Source organism: Rhinolophus sinicus, chromosome 11 (genome assembly GCF_057876585.1).
Source record: "Rhinolophus sinicus isolate RSI-liver-muscle chromosome 11, RSI-T2T, whole genome shotgun sequence".
Taxonomy (NCBI): Eukaryota; Metazoa; Chordata; class Mammalia; order Chiroptera; family Rhinolophidae; genus Rhinolophus; species Rhinolophus sinicus.
In genome coordinates, this window is record NC_142511.1 from 19,264,527 (window position 1) to 19,280,499 (window position 15,973).

At 45.9% G+C, this 15,973-nt stretch overlaps 2 protein-coding genes and 1 pseudogene across 2 annotated transcripts in view; 2 read left to right on the forward strand and 1 right to left on the reverse strand.

Annotated features, from left to right (window-relative positions):
- The first annotated feature begins 786 nt into the window (after positions 1–786).
- LOC141569315 (large ribosomal subunit protein eL27 pseudogene) lies at positions 787–4,316 on the forward strand (annotated as a pseudogene).
- A 128-nt stretch (positions 4,317–4,444) lies between these two features.
- G0S2 (G0/G1 switch 2) lies at positions 4,445–5,439 on the reverse strand. The gene is made up of 2 exons (XM_019714485.3): positions 5,282–5,439; positions 4,445–5,155 (listed from the first exon to the last, which is right to left on the reverse strand). The coding sequence occupies exon 2, from the start codon at positions 5,123–5,125 to the stop codon at positions 4,814–4,816; it is 312 nt and encodes a 103-aa protein (XP_019570044.1). The 5' UTR covers positions 5,126–5,155; positions 5,282–5,439; the 3' UTR covers positions 4,445–4,813.
- A 160-nt stretch (positions 5,440–5,599) lies between these two features.
- Positions 5,600–15,973, forward strand: part of LAMB3 (laminin subunit beta 3) — a 53,045-nt gene continuing 42,671 nt past the window's right edge. The window contains exons 1-3 of the mRNA XM_074321967.2: positions 5,600–5,721; positions 8,188–8,274; positions 11,490–11,622. The gene's annotated coding sequence lies outside the window, so the exon portion shown is untranslated. The remainder of the gene's footprint in view (positions 5,722–8,187; positions 8,275–11,489; positions 11,623–15,973) is intronic.

Genomic DNA, 15,973 nt, shown 5'->3' on the forward strand with positions numbered 1-15,973 from the left:
TCAAACCACATAAAATAAGTCTATTTTATTGTACTTTATTGGACCTGTATGGCAGCCCCTCATATCTTTGAAGGCAATTGTTATGTGACACTGCTGTATCTTCTCTTCTCTTGTGACCCATTTTATTGTTCTGTATGTGACAGGGTTTCTGAACTTTTATCTGCCCAAGTCACTCTACTCTAAACAGGTTTGTCTTAAATTATAACAACAAAAACAGTTATCATTGGCTGGCAGCTTACTACAATTGACCCTTGAACAACACAGGTATGAACTGCACAGGTCTAGTGATGTGAGAATTTTTTCAGTAAGTAACTTGTACTGTTTTTGATCTGTGGTTGGGAGTCCGTGGATTTGGAGGGCATACTGTATGCATTGATCTACACTATTTTATATAGAAGACGTGAACATCCACAGATTTTGGTATCCGCCAAGTGGGGAGACTCCTGGAACCAATCCCCCATGAATACCGAGGGTAGTTAAGTTTTTGGGGGAGTCAAAAGTTATACATGGGGATGCAGTGCCAACTGTAGGGAATGCAGTGCCCCTAACATTGTTCAAGGGTCAACTGTATATGCCAGTTCTCTCTAAGCCCTTATCTCATTTAATTTGCAAAATTACCTCATGAGGAAGGTACTATTTTATAGATGAGGAAAGAATTTAAGTAACTTGAGGCAGACAGGTTATAAGTAACTTGTCCAAGGTCTTAAAGCTCACAAATAGGGGAGTCAGAATGCAAACCCAGAGAGAAGAGCGGTTCTTGCCTTTCTGCTGTAGGTTCCAGTGGGCAAGTTTATGAAACCTGGAAAAGTGGCACTGGTCCTGGCCGGATGCTACTCTGAACACAAAGCGGTCATCGTGAAGAACATTGATGATGGCACCTCACACCGCCCTTACAGCCATGCTCTGGTGGATGGAATTGACTGCTACCCCTGAAAAGTGTCAGCGGCCATGGGCAAGAAGATAATTGCTAAGAGGTCAAAGATCAAATCCTTTGTGAAAGCTTATGACTGCAATCACCTCATGCCCACAAAGTACTCTGTGGATATCCCCTTGGACAAAACTGTGTCAACAAAGATGTCTTCAGAGACCTTGCTCTGAAACGCAAGGCCCGACAGGAGGCCAAGGTCAAGTTCGAAGAGAGGTACAAGACCGGCAAGAACAAATGTTTCTTCCAGAAGCTGCGGTTTCAGATCTTTTTCGCTTCAGTCATTAAAACTCAAAAAGAAAAAGGAAAAAAAAGAATAATGCAAACCCAACCCAAGCAATCCATGCAGTTGGATTTAACGTCTTTTGTTTCCCGCCTGCCAGATTGCAAAGTAAAACAAAACCTCCTCCTCTTCCCTTTTACTGGACATTCTACTTCTACCAATAAGGTGTTATTTTGTTTTCGCAGGCCTGTCACAAGCCCTTGTTGGCTTATCTTGAGCTTATAATCAGTGAAAACACCTAAGTCTTTTTCATACGATCTGTTGCTAGAAAGCTTTCATAATTCTGTAGTCAAACAACCGATTTTTTGGACCTAAATTCTGTGCTGTATCTTCTTCCCTATTTAGTTTCTTTCAATCAGTCAGCTTCAGTGCCTGGTTCCAGCCTGCTGAGTCATTTTGAATTCTGACTACTAATCTCAGCTCTCTACTAATCTCAACAGAATTGATAAGTATACCTTCTGTCACTTCTCCTACTCGGTTGCTGATAAAATTGCCAACCAGGATAGAGACAAGGACCGTTTTTATCCCAGTGTTGGGAAAATGACTTATCATGTTTGATCACAACCATGCATAGTCTTGTGAGATCACCTCAAAATCGTGATCCTGAAACTATTAAGCAAATCCTTTCTCCTTCCCTTTAACCCAGGGTTTCTCAACCTTGGCGCTACTGACATTTTGGACTGGAGAATCCTTTGTTGTGGGCAGCTGTCCTGTGCATTATAAGATGTTTAACAGCATCCCTGGAGTCTACCCACTAGCTGTTAGCAGTAATGCCTTTCCTTCCCTACCAGACAACCAGAAATGTCTCCAGACATTTTCAAATGTCTCCTGGGGTGACAAAATTGTCCCCCCTCCCACTGAGAACCTTATTCTAGGTTCAATAGATTGAGAACATTTATGAAGAACCTACTATTTGCCAAGGATTTGATAATTTCTGTGAACACGAAAGAGGAATATATAATCCTTGACTTCAAGACGATTATACTATGAGAGATATGACCAGATCCAGATCCATAAAACAACTGGAAAACAAGCTCCATTACTGAGTCATCCAGTGTGAGACCCAGATTGTATGGCCTGTAAGAATTCAGAGAAATGAGCAGATCAGTGAGGACTGAGATTTAAACAGCTGACTCGATTGGGTTGGGTAGTTTGAATATGTATAGGCACGAATAACCTTTTAAACTAAAAGTGTATAGGCATTACTTACATATTCAGGCAAATATGTAAAAAATATATTTTCTTATATGTAGGCAAACCAAAAAAATATAGGCATTACTTCTAAACCAAAAATTGGAGTACATGATTTAATATGGAGTTGGGCAATGGGCGGGATATTTGAAACTATACCTGCGTTGGAGAATTTGACGTATGTGGTTTCAGAAGATGTGGATTGTGGGTGGGAGGACATCCAGGTGGGAAGAGTAATGTGAACAAAGACAGAGAAGACCAAAAGGAATGTCCCAGGATTCGCCCTGGGCCGCCTGAGAAGTCAGGTGAAAGGGCTGGGATGGAAGCAGGTCATGGACCCACTGAGGCCGGCGAGTTTAGTCTGTGATGCTTCTTGAGTGGAGGAGCAGCAGGATGAAAGGTATTGAAGGAAGAATAGTCAGCAGTGGATTAGTTTGGGGCGAATGTGCTAGAGGGTGGTTTGAGCTGTTGAGAGCTGGGCAAATGGGTGGAATAATGCACATAACAGGAGAGGCATTAGGAAGACCAACTTGGAAGAGCAAGATAGGGTGAATCCCTAAAATAAGCCAAGGCTATCTATGTCTTCATGTAGGGTTGAGTTTCCCATTTGGAAACGGAGAACAGTGGTACCACTGATATTCTTCCGTTAAGTATGTCTATTTCTCCTGGTTAATCTCACCACATTCTTTTGTTGTTGTTGTTGCCCCCGCCCCCCGGTTTTTAAGCCATTGTTTCTCAGTTTAGTTGTAGGGCACAGCTCCCTGGCCCAAGCTGGTATTATGAGCCTTGCTCTCCACCCGCTGAGGCAGTTGGTCACCAGTCGGCTGCTCACAGCGGCTCAAGTCGGGTGGTCGGCTGCTCACGGTGGCTGCTGGCCAGCACAGTCAGCTACCCACAGTAGCACAGGCAGCACAGCAGCTCACACGGAGCTCTGGCTGTTCACAGCAGCTCAGCTCCAGGGAGAGCTGTTGTTCATAGTCTTAGCTGTAGAGGGCGCAGCTCACTGGCCCATGTGGGAATCGAACCCGCGGCCTTCGGTGTTGGCCTGAGCCACTGGGCCATGCAATCTCATTGCATTCTGATTGTTCTTTAGCTTGGAATGATAAGGATAGATTTCAGAGAGAGATGACATTTGATTAGGGCCAGGAAAACTGGGTAGGATTTGTACTGGCAGAAATAAAATGGAGGGGTGTGTGTGTGGAGAAGGTGGTGGTAGGGAGAGAGTCTGATCAGAGGTAATGACAGAAGTCATTGGTATGTTTTGCAAAAATGTGTAGCCATTGATGACAAGACTGAAATATCTGTACCTGGTTAGGGCAGGAGACATTAAAATCAAGAGGAGAGTGCCATCAGGCCCAGGCCCCGAGCTACCTCATTAAGAGCCATTGTTTAAAATTTCCTTTGCTGAGCCTTATAGGGCCTCTGAATTAGTTATTACTGCAGAGCAAAGGCTGTCCCTGGAGGAAGGGGACTCAGGTCTGTGACAACCAGTCTTTTCTCTTAACCTAGAGCTTCTCTTACTGTGATTTGACTTCATGAAGAAGAAGGCTGGGTAGAACTAGACATCCAATTAGGTGTTGGGAGCTTGCCTTCCCTCTTTTCCTACCAGCTCGTTGGTGTTCTCCCTCCCCTCCCCCTCTTTCTCTTGGTAAAATACAGTTAGGAAGAAAGAGGTACCAGCCATCCGAGCCTCTGATGCACAAGTGTGAAATGGTAAGTGGATTTTCTGCCCTAGAATTGACCAGCATCTCCCATTCACGAGTTCTAGCTCAGAAGCTTATCTATCTTCTGATCTTAATCAAAATGCTAAGTCTGGTGGGACTTATAAAAGTTTTCTTCCCACCACTAACACGAAGCAAAACCAAATCCTCAAAGTACTTATGAGTATGTACTATGAATATCAGAGTCCCTAGCAGTGAAGCAAGTGCACCTTCAGGAAGCTGCTCTCTCCAGTGGTCAGATAAGACCCCCTTCCCCAGCATGCCCACGCTCCCTGCTGCCCACCCCCCCAGGGAACCATGCCCTTCAGGAATCAGATACTGAGACATAGTATAAAACGTTTATATTTCAAATGCAAAAATGGTAGTCATTGTAATAATAATATAAAAAACGTTTCTCTTCCTTCTGCCCTAGTGCAGAATGGTAGATGCACTCAAATAGCTCAAAGACACATAGTGTTAGACAGCCTTCCGCAGTGCTGCACAGCAGCAAAACCTCAATCCCAAGCTCCTTTCGGTGGATCTGTGTGCGTTGTTCTTCTTCGAAATAAGTGTGTTCTTCGAAGTAAGTCCAAACAGCACAGGACTCTTGCTCTCTCCTATGTGAGTCAGTCTCTGGCTCTGTCTTTTTCTTTCTTTACTTCTCTCTCTCTCTCTCTCTCCTCTCCCCCTCCCTTTGCTGGCCTCCCACAGCTCCTAGGAGCCTTGCTGCCGCTTGGAGAGGGCCCGGCTGCAGAGGGCGGCCTCATGCTGCTTGCCTTTCTCCGGCTGGGTCTGTGTCCGGAGGGCCTGGCGCTCCCGGGCAGCCCGCAGCTCGGCCACCGCCGCCTCCTCTTCCCGCAGGCGGCTGGAGGCCGTGAAGGGGCTGCAGACAGTCTCCACCAGGATGAGTACCACGCCGAAGAAAGCCAGCACGCTGCCCAGCACGTACAGCTTCACCAGTTTCCGGTTGGGCTTCTGGGTCATTATCTCCTTGGCCAGAGGAATCAGTTCCTGCACCATTTCCATTCCAGACCTGGGCTCTCGGGCCGGAGGGACCTGCGGGAGGAGCGGCGCAGGAAAGGGGACCGTTAGTCACTGAAGGATGGTTCCAGCACCCCTCCCTCCGCTCTTGGTAGAGAACCACAGAAAGGGGGCTCCCAGGCCCTGTCGGCGGGGGCTCACCTGAGCGACGCAGGGAGCAACTCGAGGCAGCGCGAACTGGGGGGTGGTGAGCGTGTCAGTCGGTCCGGCCGGCCCTGCGTTCTTCTCCTTCTGGGCAGCTGCGGCTCTTCCAGGTGAAGACTCCGCAGCTGGCACTTTGTCAGCGTCCCACGGCCGCTTATATCTTTTCTCCAAGACCCGCCTCCTGGGCTTCCTGGACTGGGGCCAGCGGAACGCGAGCCAGACCGAGGAGGAGGGGGTGGGGGGAGGAGGGGGTGGGGGGAGGGGGGAGGAGCGGGCCACCGACCTGGGGGATGGCGGCCACGAGCTGTGCACGCCTGCGCTGTGTGAGCTGGGGGCCGGGAGGGGGAGACCGCGCCTGGGGGCAGGGGAGGGCAGGCCTGGTCGCGGGCGGTCCTGCTGCAGGTGCGCGCCGTGGTGAGCACCCGGAGCCCAGCGAGGTATCCGTGTGCATTTGTGACGGGACCCTTTTTAGCGGGGTGGGTGGCTGTACAGCTTCCCTCGTCTGGGGCAGCCCGAGAAGAACCCGTAATGGGGTTCTACCTAACTGAAAAATCAGTCGTTTTTATTCGGAAGGGTTGTCATCTTCCCACAGGTGTGGGGATCAGAGGGGGGAGAAGGCAAGGGGGAGGGATCCAGGTAAAGACCGAACAGGTCTCCAGGCTCTGCATAAGGGAGTGTGTGCTTATACTATTCTTTCTTGCCTGACTGGTTTTATTCACAGGTGCTTGTGTTGTTAGGGTCACCCGATAGATTAATGGTTCATTGAGAGTGCCCTTTTATGCAGAGATTGTGTATGTGTGTGTGTGTGTGTGTGTGTGTGTGTGTGTGTGAGAGAGAGAGAGAGAGAGAGAGAGAGAGAACAATCTCTGTGCCTGCAGGTGTTTGTATATACATCTATGTTTCCGGGAACTGCCGTTAAATCCAAATCGCCCCCTTTCCCACTTGAGAAGTGAAGCTGGGGGCTGGGCGTGATGAAGATGGAAGGGGGGCTGTTGGGAAAAGTTTGTCTGCAGATCTAGAATGTAATACTTCATGCTGTACTCAGTAATTATTTGCCACCTACCTGGATCTGGGGCTGCAACTCCACTGTGCCAGCTGAGCTTGTAGAAACAGTTTAGGGGCGGAAGAGTGAAAGTAGACAGTCTGGGTAAGAAGTTAAAGAGTAGATTGTACTCTTGGGAGAGTGAGGGCCAGTGGGCTGGATTGTGACTAGGATTAAACATAATTGCCTTGGGGTGGGGTGGGGATTCTGATTTAGCTTTGGCTCTCATATACCAGAGTTATCAAGTAGGGGAGAGACAGGTAGGCCAAAGGGCCTTAAGCAGGGAAAGGGAGAGGGCGGGGGGAAGAGGGAGAAATCAGACTGGCCCCAAAATTGCAAAAGTCAGTGAGGCAATCTTGCAACAGGCTGTCACAGTCAGTCAGGCTGAGCCCTGCTGGGAGGGGCTGGGAAGGGCTGTTTCAGGGATCAAACATTGAGTATTTGAGTCGCTGGAAGTTTTAACAGTAATTTTTCTTTGGGGGTCTGAGGCAATTTTCCAGATAATTCAGTTAAAAAAGGCGACAATAACCACTTCTCTTTGCCTTGGCTGGGATTGCTCTGTGCAGACCTGGAAAGGTTACCTAAAGAGCTTATTTAACATTCTACATTTTTGTCTGTACACAAGCAGTCAAGGTGACAAGGGGCCAAAGAGGGATTATTCCTGGAGGCTTGTGTCCCCGGCTTATTATTCTTTTAAACTGGTCAAGCAGGAAATTTCCGTAACAAGGGACCAAGCTGAGATTAATATCACTCTTGACATTTTCTTTGTATCTTCCTTATAATTTTGGAGAACTCTCTAATGATTGGCAGAAATGACCTATGAGCTTTTCCAACACCTGTGAGTGTTGCAATATGTGGCTTCTGGAAGAACATATGTGTACCTTAATATCAGGGCTTTTACCTGGTGAACACAAAATTCTGAATTGACGTGTTAATAAGCATTTCCGGTGTTTCTTGTAACAGACGAAAATTGCAAATCTGTTAGGGTCAGCGGACTGTAATTTATCAGAGGTTCTCCTTTCTTGTGATTTGCTGTGGTAGAGCCTGTCATCACCTCAGATGAGTTCCCCTCTCCCTCTTTGATAAACTGGCTTCAATCAACCCTCAGGCCCCACCAGCTTGCTGGCCAGGGCTGGGCAGAGGGCTGCAAATGGCATGGACTAGGGTCACCGATGGAGTTGATATACCTGGTTTAGATAGTAGGTTGGGCTGAGTGGGAGGTGGAGGGAATAGAAGGAGGAGAAATCCAGGGTCACTTTATACTTAAGAATTTCTGACTCAGCTCCCTAGTCTGCATAGGGAAAGACAACCCAGCTTCTAGGACAGGGGATTAGGTAGGGCTTGGGAGACTAAGCACCTGCTTTAGCTCATTGATGTCGCTTTAGAGATGTAAAGCCTGTGTTGTGTCACACAGGTCGGACATAGGTTATAGCTATGAAGGTCAGAGCTGCGGTAGGGGGACCAACTGTCCCATTTCACCCAGTGCTGAGGGGTTTCCCCAAGATGCAGGACCTGCAGTTCCAGGCAGACTGGAACAGTTGGTGACCCTACCCTTGAGTCTACCCCAGTATTTAATTCTTGCCACTTCTAGGAAGGCAAGGAAGGCCAGTTTAAAATTTGTTTATTTTGCTTTCCAAATCCCTTTGTTCCAAACATTAAAGCACCAAGAGCTGTCTGCAGAGGAAATAATCACAAAGGGGCAACCTATGCTCCAAGGGGACAGAGCTGTCCCCACAACTGTGCCTTGAAGATTGAAGGAGTAAGCGACAAAGGTCTTTTGGGTGGTTGGTTGTGTGTGAACCTTAAGTTATTATTATTATTATTATTATTATTATTATTATTATTATTATTTTGTTACCAGCTGCCTGCTGCCTATCGAATTCGCTACCTACCCTGGGATTCCACGAGGCTGGACGGAGGGATCATCACAGGAGATACGATAAAACCAGTTCTGTCTCTCACATCTCATTTTTTTTTTTTTTTTTTCAGTCCTTGAGTTACTTTCATTTCATGTAAATAGTTTTGGAGAGAAGGTTTCTCATTGCTTGAATATCAATAGATGATTTTTAAATCTACACATCGAAACTTTATCTTCTAGTCTTGTAGAGTTGTAGAGTCTAGACATTTTTGTGTGGATATCCTGCTTTTACCACAAGCTTCACACACCTAAACGAGACTCCCCACGTTCTCTGTACTCGTACAAACTAAGTCAACTTCTCAATACCCTTATTTCTAGCAGTGGCATCTCCATTTTATCTGTTCTCTGGGCCTAAAATGTTGTGGCATTTTCTCGGAGAGGCCGTCCCTGACCACTTCATTCCACCATTCCCTACCCAATGCCCTGCTTTATTTTTCTACATGGCACTCGGTACCTGATTATTGATACTATAATGATTCATTTGCTTTTTGTGTTGTCTTCCGGGTAGTTTGGAGGATGAGCCTCATGAGGGCCGGGACTTTGTTTTGTTCTTCCCTGTGTCCCCAGGGCCCAGTATAGTTCTTGGCACATAGTAGGTCCTTACTAGGTAACTGGCATTACTGAATGTCTTTCCCATTGGATTGCAAAGCCTGGTGGGGAGGAACTATGCTTGTTATGTTTGCCTGCAGTCAGACTTTTAGTGGATGCTCAAAGGCATTTAGGATTCTTTTTTTTTTTTTTTCTTTGCCTTATATCCTTTCCTCTCTAATCCATCTCAAATACCACCATCAAATGAGTCTTCCTACAATTACATTTTTTTATTCTTAATTGCCTGTTTAAAGCCTGGGATGATTTCTCACCCACATGATGAAGTCCTGGATTCTGCATGTTAGATTTACTGGACCAATATTTTTGGAATCCAGACCTCTATGAATGAATCTTCCCTACTCACCTAACTTTCTCATTCTTCTCCAACAGAAACCCTTTGCTCCTCAGATGGGTTTCTTCCAGCCCAAGAAATAACTCGTTTGCATTGTCGCTGCCTCACCTTCACTCATGGTCTTCTTCCTACCTGAAATGCTGTTTTCTTTCTGTTCTGTCTTCCTTCAGTTCGTGTGCTCCAAGAAGCCACCCCCTCCTGTGCCCGCACACCCCGACCACTCCTTTCTGTGAATTTCAGCTGCCTTTCTGGCTTGTGCTGTGCAGGTTGGCACTGCATTGTGTGCTGTTTGATACAGTTCTCCATTGTCTCCTGTGGGCTGGCCCTGTCTCCGTGGAAGACCAGGCCCCTGTACCATTTATGATGCCAACATATATTAGGGGCCCAATCAATACCAGTTACATTGACCTAGAAGTTAGTACTGGGATAGACATTGCAAAACGATCAGTTAAAACTCTCTTGGGAGGTTATTTTAGGCACAGAGGTTTGTCCTTGGGGTTGAAATTGCCCAAGATCTGGCAGCTTGGCTGATTTCCCTCCACTCTGGTTTCCTCACCTTTCACTTGTACTGCCAACTTATTATCTAACATTGCAGCAACTGGCTCACTCTCGGGCATCCCTCCAACCTGCTCCTAGGACCCGAGGGCCTGGACAAATCAACTCTGAGGAACAGCCCTTTCATAGACATTTTGCTTTTGCCCCTCATGGTTTCTGGCCAAGCAGAGCCACTAGCTATTGGAGCATGCAGGATGTGCTGGGAGCCTTGGGTGGCCACGGGCACCCAGCTGCCCACACGCCACTGCTGAATCGCAGTACTGTGCGTTACAAGTTTGAATCAGCACAGAGAACTTTGCCCAAGTACAAATGCTAGCTGGACTTGAGAGAGTAGGGCTCTGGAGTGGAACAGACTTGTGTTCATTTAAGCTTGGCTCCTATTACCAGGGTCTGACCTTGGTCAGTGGCTTAACTTCTCTAGCCTCCATTTCCTCATCTGTAAAGTGAGGGTGATGACACTACCTGTGAAATGGGGTGTGCTGAGGACTGAATGAACTCGAGCACTATAAAGGGCTTAGTGGTTTGACACAAATGAAACGATCAATAAACGTTATTCATTCAATTCTTATTCTGTTACTAGTCAGTTGTCTGCCTCTTACTCCACGTTAGCGGTTCCTATGGTCCTTTATCCCAACCCAGGACATTTACATTCCCTGGGTGACATATAGGAAGCAATAAAGTCCAAATCTGTTGAAGCTAGCCGTGTATCTGGTACTGTGTTAAGTATAGTTGTAGGAAGCTGAATACAAAATCATCCTTGCCCTCAAGAAGCTCATTGTCAAGTATAAGACACAGACATTAAATAAGTTATTACAATATACTAGGATCAGCACAATAATGGAAGTATATGTCAGGTAAACAAATAGAATAGGAGAAATATATTGATTCAATTTGGGGAGGAGGTGGTCAAGGAAGGCCTAAGTGTAGATGATAACTGAGCACTTTAAGATATTAAAGCATGGCTAGTGTTCACCAGGTAACTCTGGGAGGCAGTCGGGTTCAGGGTTGAGGGAGGCCGGGAATGAGAAAGGACTGCATGTGAAAAGGAGGATGCCTGAGAAAGCATTGCATGGTCCAGGAGAAGTTAGGCAAGCTTGGTGTTAGAATATAAAGGACACGTTTTGGGAAATGGCAGGAATTGAGGAGGCTGCAGTGGGCAGGAGCCGGATAATAGCCAGTTATGTAAATTATCGACAGCATATGCCACACTTAGGAACCGCTGACTCCTCCCTTCTAGAAACACATTCTCCTTGGCTCCCGTAACACCGTCTCCTAGTTTCCGTCCTGCCCTATTCTGGACACTTCTTAGTTCTTTTCCTCACTTTTGCTTTTTGTCCAACCTCTAAATGTCAGCCTTTCTCGGGACTCAGTCCTGGGGCCTCTTTTCTTATTCCACATGCTCTCTTTAGGTGACTTAGTTTATTCCCAAAGCTTCCATTACCGCCTCTGTGCAAATACCGTACAAATCTGAGCTCTGGACCCGTGTCTCCCCTGCCTGTGTTACACCTACACTTGGGTATCGTGCACGCACCAAACTTACCATGTCTAAACCCAAATTCAATATTTCTACTCCATACACTCGCACCCCCGTCTTTCATAGTCTAGGCGTCACCGCCTACCTCACAGCTCAGGTCCTAAGCCTGGGCGCCATCCTTTACTCCCCTGTCACCTCTTTCGTAAACAGTCACCAACACTTGTCATTCTAACTCTTAACTATCTCTGGATTTTCTTTGCTTTCTACCACAATAAGGAACTGAGTTGTCCTGCAACTACATCAGCTCGAAAGAAGACCCCGAGATCCAGATGACACAGCTCACCGGACAACTTGCTATTAGCCTTGTGAGATGTGAGCGGCTGTGCCCAGAACCCCTGACTACAGAAGCGTGAGTTAATAAATGGATGTTATTTTAAACTACTAAGCTTGTGTTCATTTGCTATGCAGCAATTAAAAACGAAGACAAACAGCATGCTGGGGTCTCCTGTTGGAATCACAGGAGGAAACCTGTGAAACACGTGACCAGGACGAGGAAGACTCACCAGGAGGGGGAGACTCTGGCTTCGATTCTATGGTTCGTCGGCATAAGCTCTTCCTTGCAGACACCTTGCCCTTCTCTGTGTCTCTCAGATTTACCCAGAGACACTTAACCAGGGTTGGAATCAGCTTTCCACTCTGTAGCAGTCTACCCCCAAGCAGTTTATCACTTTCAGAAAAAAATTGCCCAGCCAGGCTGACTGTTTATTTTCTGTAGATGTAAGACCACAAATCTCAAATGGGCAGTCAGCTATAATTTACTGTGTTTTCCAAGTGAATTATATTTATTACTCTCTAAAAAGATTTTTCCACACTTTCTCCCCACTTCCCAAATAAGCTATAGCCTCTACTTTTCTGACACCTTATGTCCTGGTGAAATAGAAAGAATCAAGACAGGAGCTGCTTCATTTTCCAACCACCCAATCAATCTGCTTCAGCATCCTTCATATGCTGTACCTTCTATCACATTACCAGGGAGGTACCTATAGGTACCTTCTATTGGGTTCATTACCAGGGAGAAGCATCTCCGATTCTTTGTGTACAGAGCTGTCCCTCCATCTCATCCTGACTCATCTACTGAAGGTCTTGGGAGTCCATGAATGGCTCAGGTTGCTGTAGCCTACAAGTAAGGAAATATGATTCAAAATGGTTTAATAGTAAGAAAAAATACATGATTTCTCAGGACAGTGATTTCAGGACTGACTCATACAGTAGTGTAACACTGTCAAGAACCCGGGTTCTTTCTATCTTTCTTCTCTTATTTCTTCAGCATGGAGACTTGTTACAGTCTAGCTCACATGACGGTTCCAAGATCGTTGCCACAGTTCCAGGCATTGCATTCAATATGACAACATCCAGTGAAGGGAGAGAGGCTGTTCTTTCTCTCTTATTGCCAAAGAAACCTTGCCTAGGATCCCCTCAGAGACTTCCTCTCATTGGCCCGAGCTGGGGTGAGTGCCCATTCCTAGAACTGCTTAAGAAGGGAAGGATTGGAGCTTGGAAGTCAGGAGCTTCGACCAGTGGATCTCAAGGGTTGTCCCTGGGAACAGGTGCAGTAACATCACCTGAGAACTTGTGAGAAATGCAGATTCTTGAGCCCCACCCCAAAACTATTGAATCAGAAATTCTGTATGCAGGACTAGCCGTCTGCGTTATAAAAAGTCCTCCAGGTAATTCTGGTGCTAAAGTTTGAGAACCACTGGTTTAGGCTAATCTCTGAGCTGGGGAAAGGACAGCTGCCCTGAGGTCTTGAATAACACTGAGGATCTTTAGCAAGGAGGAAGGAGGGTATGGATTTTGGATAGGGGTGAACTTCCTGCCAGGTCCCTCCTCTTCCTGAATAATCAGTTTCTTCTTTATTATAGTATTCTGTCAGCATGCAAACATACTCTGATATCGCGATCTTAAAAAAATTAGTCCATGACCCAAATCACTATCCAGCTGCTGTGTGAATTCTTTGCTTCACTTCGTAACTAAAACTATTCATTATCAGTATTTCAGTTCCAAATACCAAAAGTACTGCCAGTTTCATTTCCGGCCTTTCTATTCCCAAGTACCAGCTGTGGTGGATGGAATAGGAATTATGGCCTTGGAAGTCAGCTGATCAGTGGATTAGCTCATCAGGAATTTTCTGTTTCCAGTCTTAGGGGGGAAATATTTCTTTTTCTGGATGATTTTCTCTCTATGTTACCTTGAGAGGGAGTTATGGGTAATATTAATGGCATCATAGTCTTCGAACACTTTTTTGTTAGGTTTTTCCTTACCCCAAGGATCCATAGTAATAATTCAATATCTGTTTATTGAGCACTTACTATGTGCGAACACTGGGTCATGCACTCCATAAGGGGATGCAAAGAGTGGCCGAGAATTGTTCCTGTCCTCAAGGAGTTTGCAATCCAGTTTTGGGGACAAATCACAAAATAAGTAAAAGTGGAATAACCATAAGTATGTCAACCTGAAATAGAAAGGTTTTACCAAACAGAACAGAACTGAATGCTATCAGTAAGGTCTGCTGCTGGAGTTCGGGAATAATTTACAGAGGATAGCAGAGAAGTCATCGCTGATCCAGGAATCTGAAATGAGTCTTGGATTTAGGATTTGTGAAGGATACAAGAGGTGGAGAGGGCAACGCAGACAGTCAGCGCCAGATGGTGACTCAAGCCCAAGTGTGGCCAAGGGAACGGAGAGCTGGATCCGAGAGCACTTGAGTGAAGGAGGCTGTGTGAGTGAGGTCCAAAATTGCAGCTTTTTGCAGCAGAACCCTAAATGCCTGCCTGTGGACACTGGACTTTAGCCTGGAGATGACGGAGAGTGTACATGTCAAAGTGCAGACATAATCCAATTTAGCAAATGGGGCACTAGGCCAAAGCTGAGACAAAAATGTAATAGCTAAAAGTGCAAAGGCACGTGTGCATGTGTGCGTGTGTGCGCCTGCATGCCTGCGTTAAGAATGGCACACATTCAAGATTGAGGGTACCCTGTTTTAACAGTATTTGACTTGAAAGAGACAGAGGCATTAATGTATCTATAAGCTCAGTATGGGTCCATGGTGTGATTTGGCTGGAGGCAGCGGCAGGAGTAGAGTCTTCAGAACAGAAGTCGTTTTGCCGTACTTCTTCCCCCACGTCTACAAAGAGGACTGCTTAAAGATCAGCTTAAGATAGACTTTGGAAGCTTAAAGATCTGCTGTTGGATTCTGGTTTCACCATATACTCGTTGTGGTAGACAGTGCTGTGTGTTCACTATGTTGTACTTCATTCTCCTCTTCTGGGAGCATAGGAAGATCACTTAGGAGTCGTGTGAGTGGTTCTGGCCAACAGATTGTAAGCAGAGTGACCGCGCCACTTCAGAACTGAAGCGTGGAGTAACTGGGAAGAGCTCCTTCATGCGCCTCTAACCTTGCTGCTACAGCCATGAAGGCCAGGTGTCCTGGTTGGCGCAGCTACAAGATGGCGGAGGTCCCTGAGTGACTCACCGTTGTCTTGCATTTTAGTTTATGCAAACGACACATAAACATTTGTTAAGTGGCTGAGATGTCGGGGTTCATGTATTACTGTAGCATAGGCCTAACTTGACTAAAACACTAGTTCTGTGTCTTTATCACTTCAGGCTGCTGTAACACAATACCACAGACTGGGCAGCTTAAGCAACAGACTTTATTTGTCATAGTTCTGGAGGCTACAAATCTAGAATCAAGATGCCAGTAGACTGGGCTCCTGGTGAGAGCCTGCTTCCTGGCTTTCAGACAGTTTCCTTCTTGCTGTGTCCTCTGGTGTCTGTTCCTTTTTTTAGATGGGCACTAATCCCATTATGGGGACTCCACCCACATGACCTCATCTAAACCTAATCATTGTATAAGGCCCCCAACTCCTAATACCACCACATTGGGGTTAGGGCTACAACAAATGAATCAGCTGGGGGTGGGGGCATCTTCATAACACTGTAACCTTGTACCGGCTACTTAATAAAGCTGAGAGTGTAAAGAAAGGGGAATATCTCCCTCAAAGAGGCATCTTAAAGGGCTGCTGTGATGTTTCAGTGAGATAGAATGGTGCCTTATACCGTGTTTCCCCGAAAATAAGTCCTAGCCGGACCATCAGCTCTAATACATCTTTTGGAGCAAAAATTAATATAAGACCTAGTCTTATTTTATGTTATAAGTAAAATATCTTATATCTTATAGTAAAATAAGACCAGGTCTTATATTAACTTTTGCTCCAAAAGACACATTAGAACTGATGGTCCGGCTAGGTCTTATTTCGGGGAAACACAGTAGATAGGAAAATATTTCGTTCCCTTCTGTCCTTTCAGGGTAATATATAACTATTTCTTTCTGGAGTTGTATTTAAACAAAGGAGTAAATACAGCCTATAATGCCCAGGGGAGCACACACGTAATCTCCAGATGAGGCGGGAATTATGTCCAGCCCTACACTGTTAGTTCAGTTCTCAATACTTCACCCCGCATGGTCTTTGCTAAAGGGACCCGTGCCCAGATGTCAGGCATCTGGACACCAGGACACCTGTGTTCACTTCTAAGCATCATATTTTAGGAAGATTATTGACAGATGGGGCAATTTCTAGAGGAAGATGATTAGGTTAGGAAAAGTCTGGAAGTCATGGGAATGGCTGAACAACACACAAGTAAGGTTGGGGGATTTAGCAAATAAAAATATTATACAAGGAGCCCAGTAAAATTAGAAT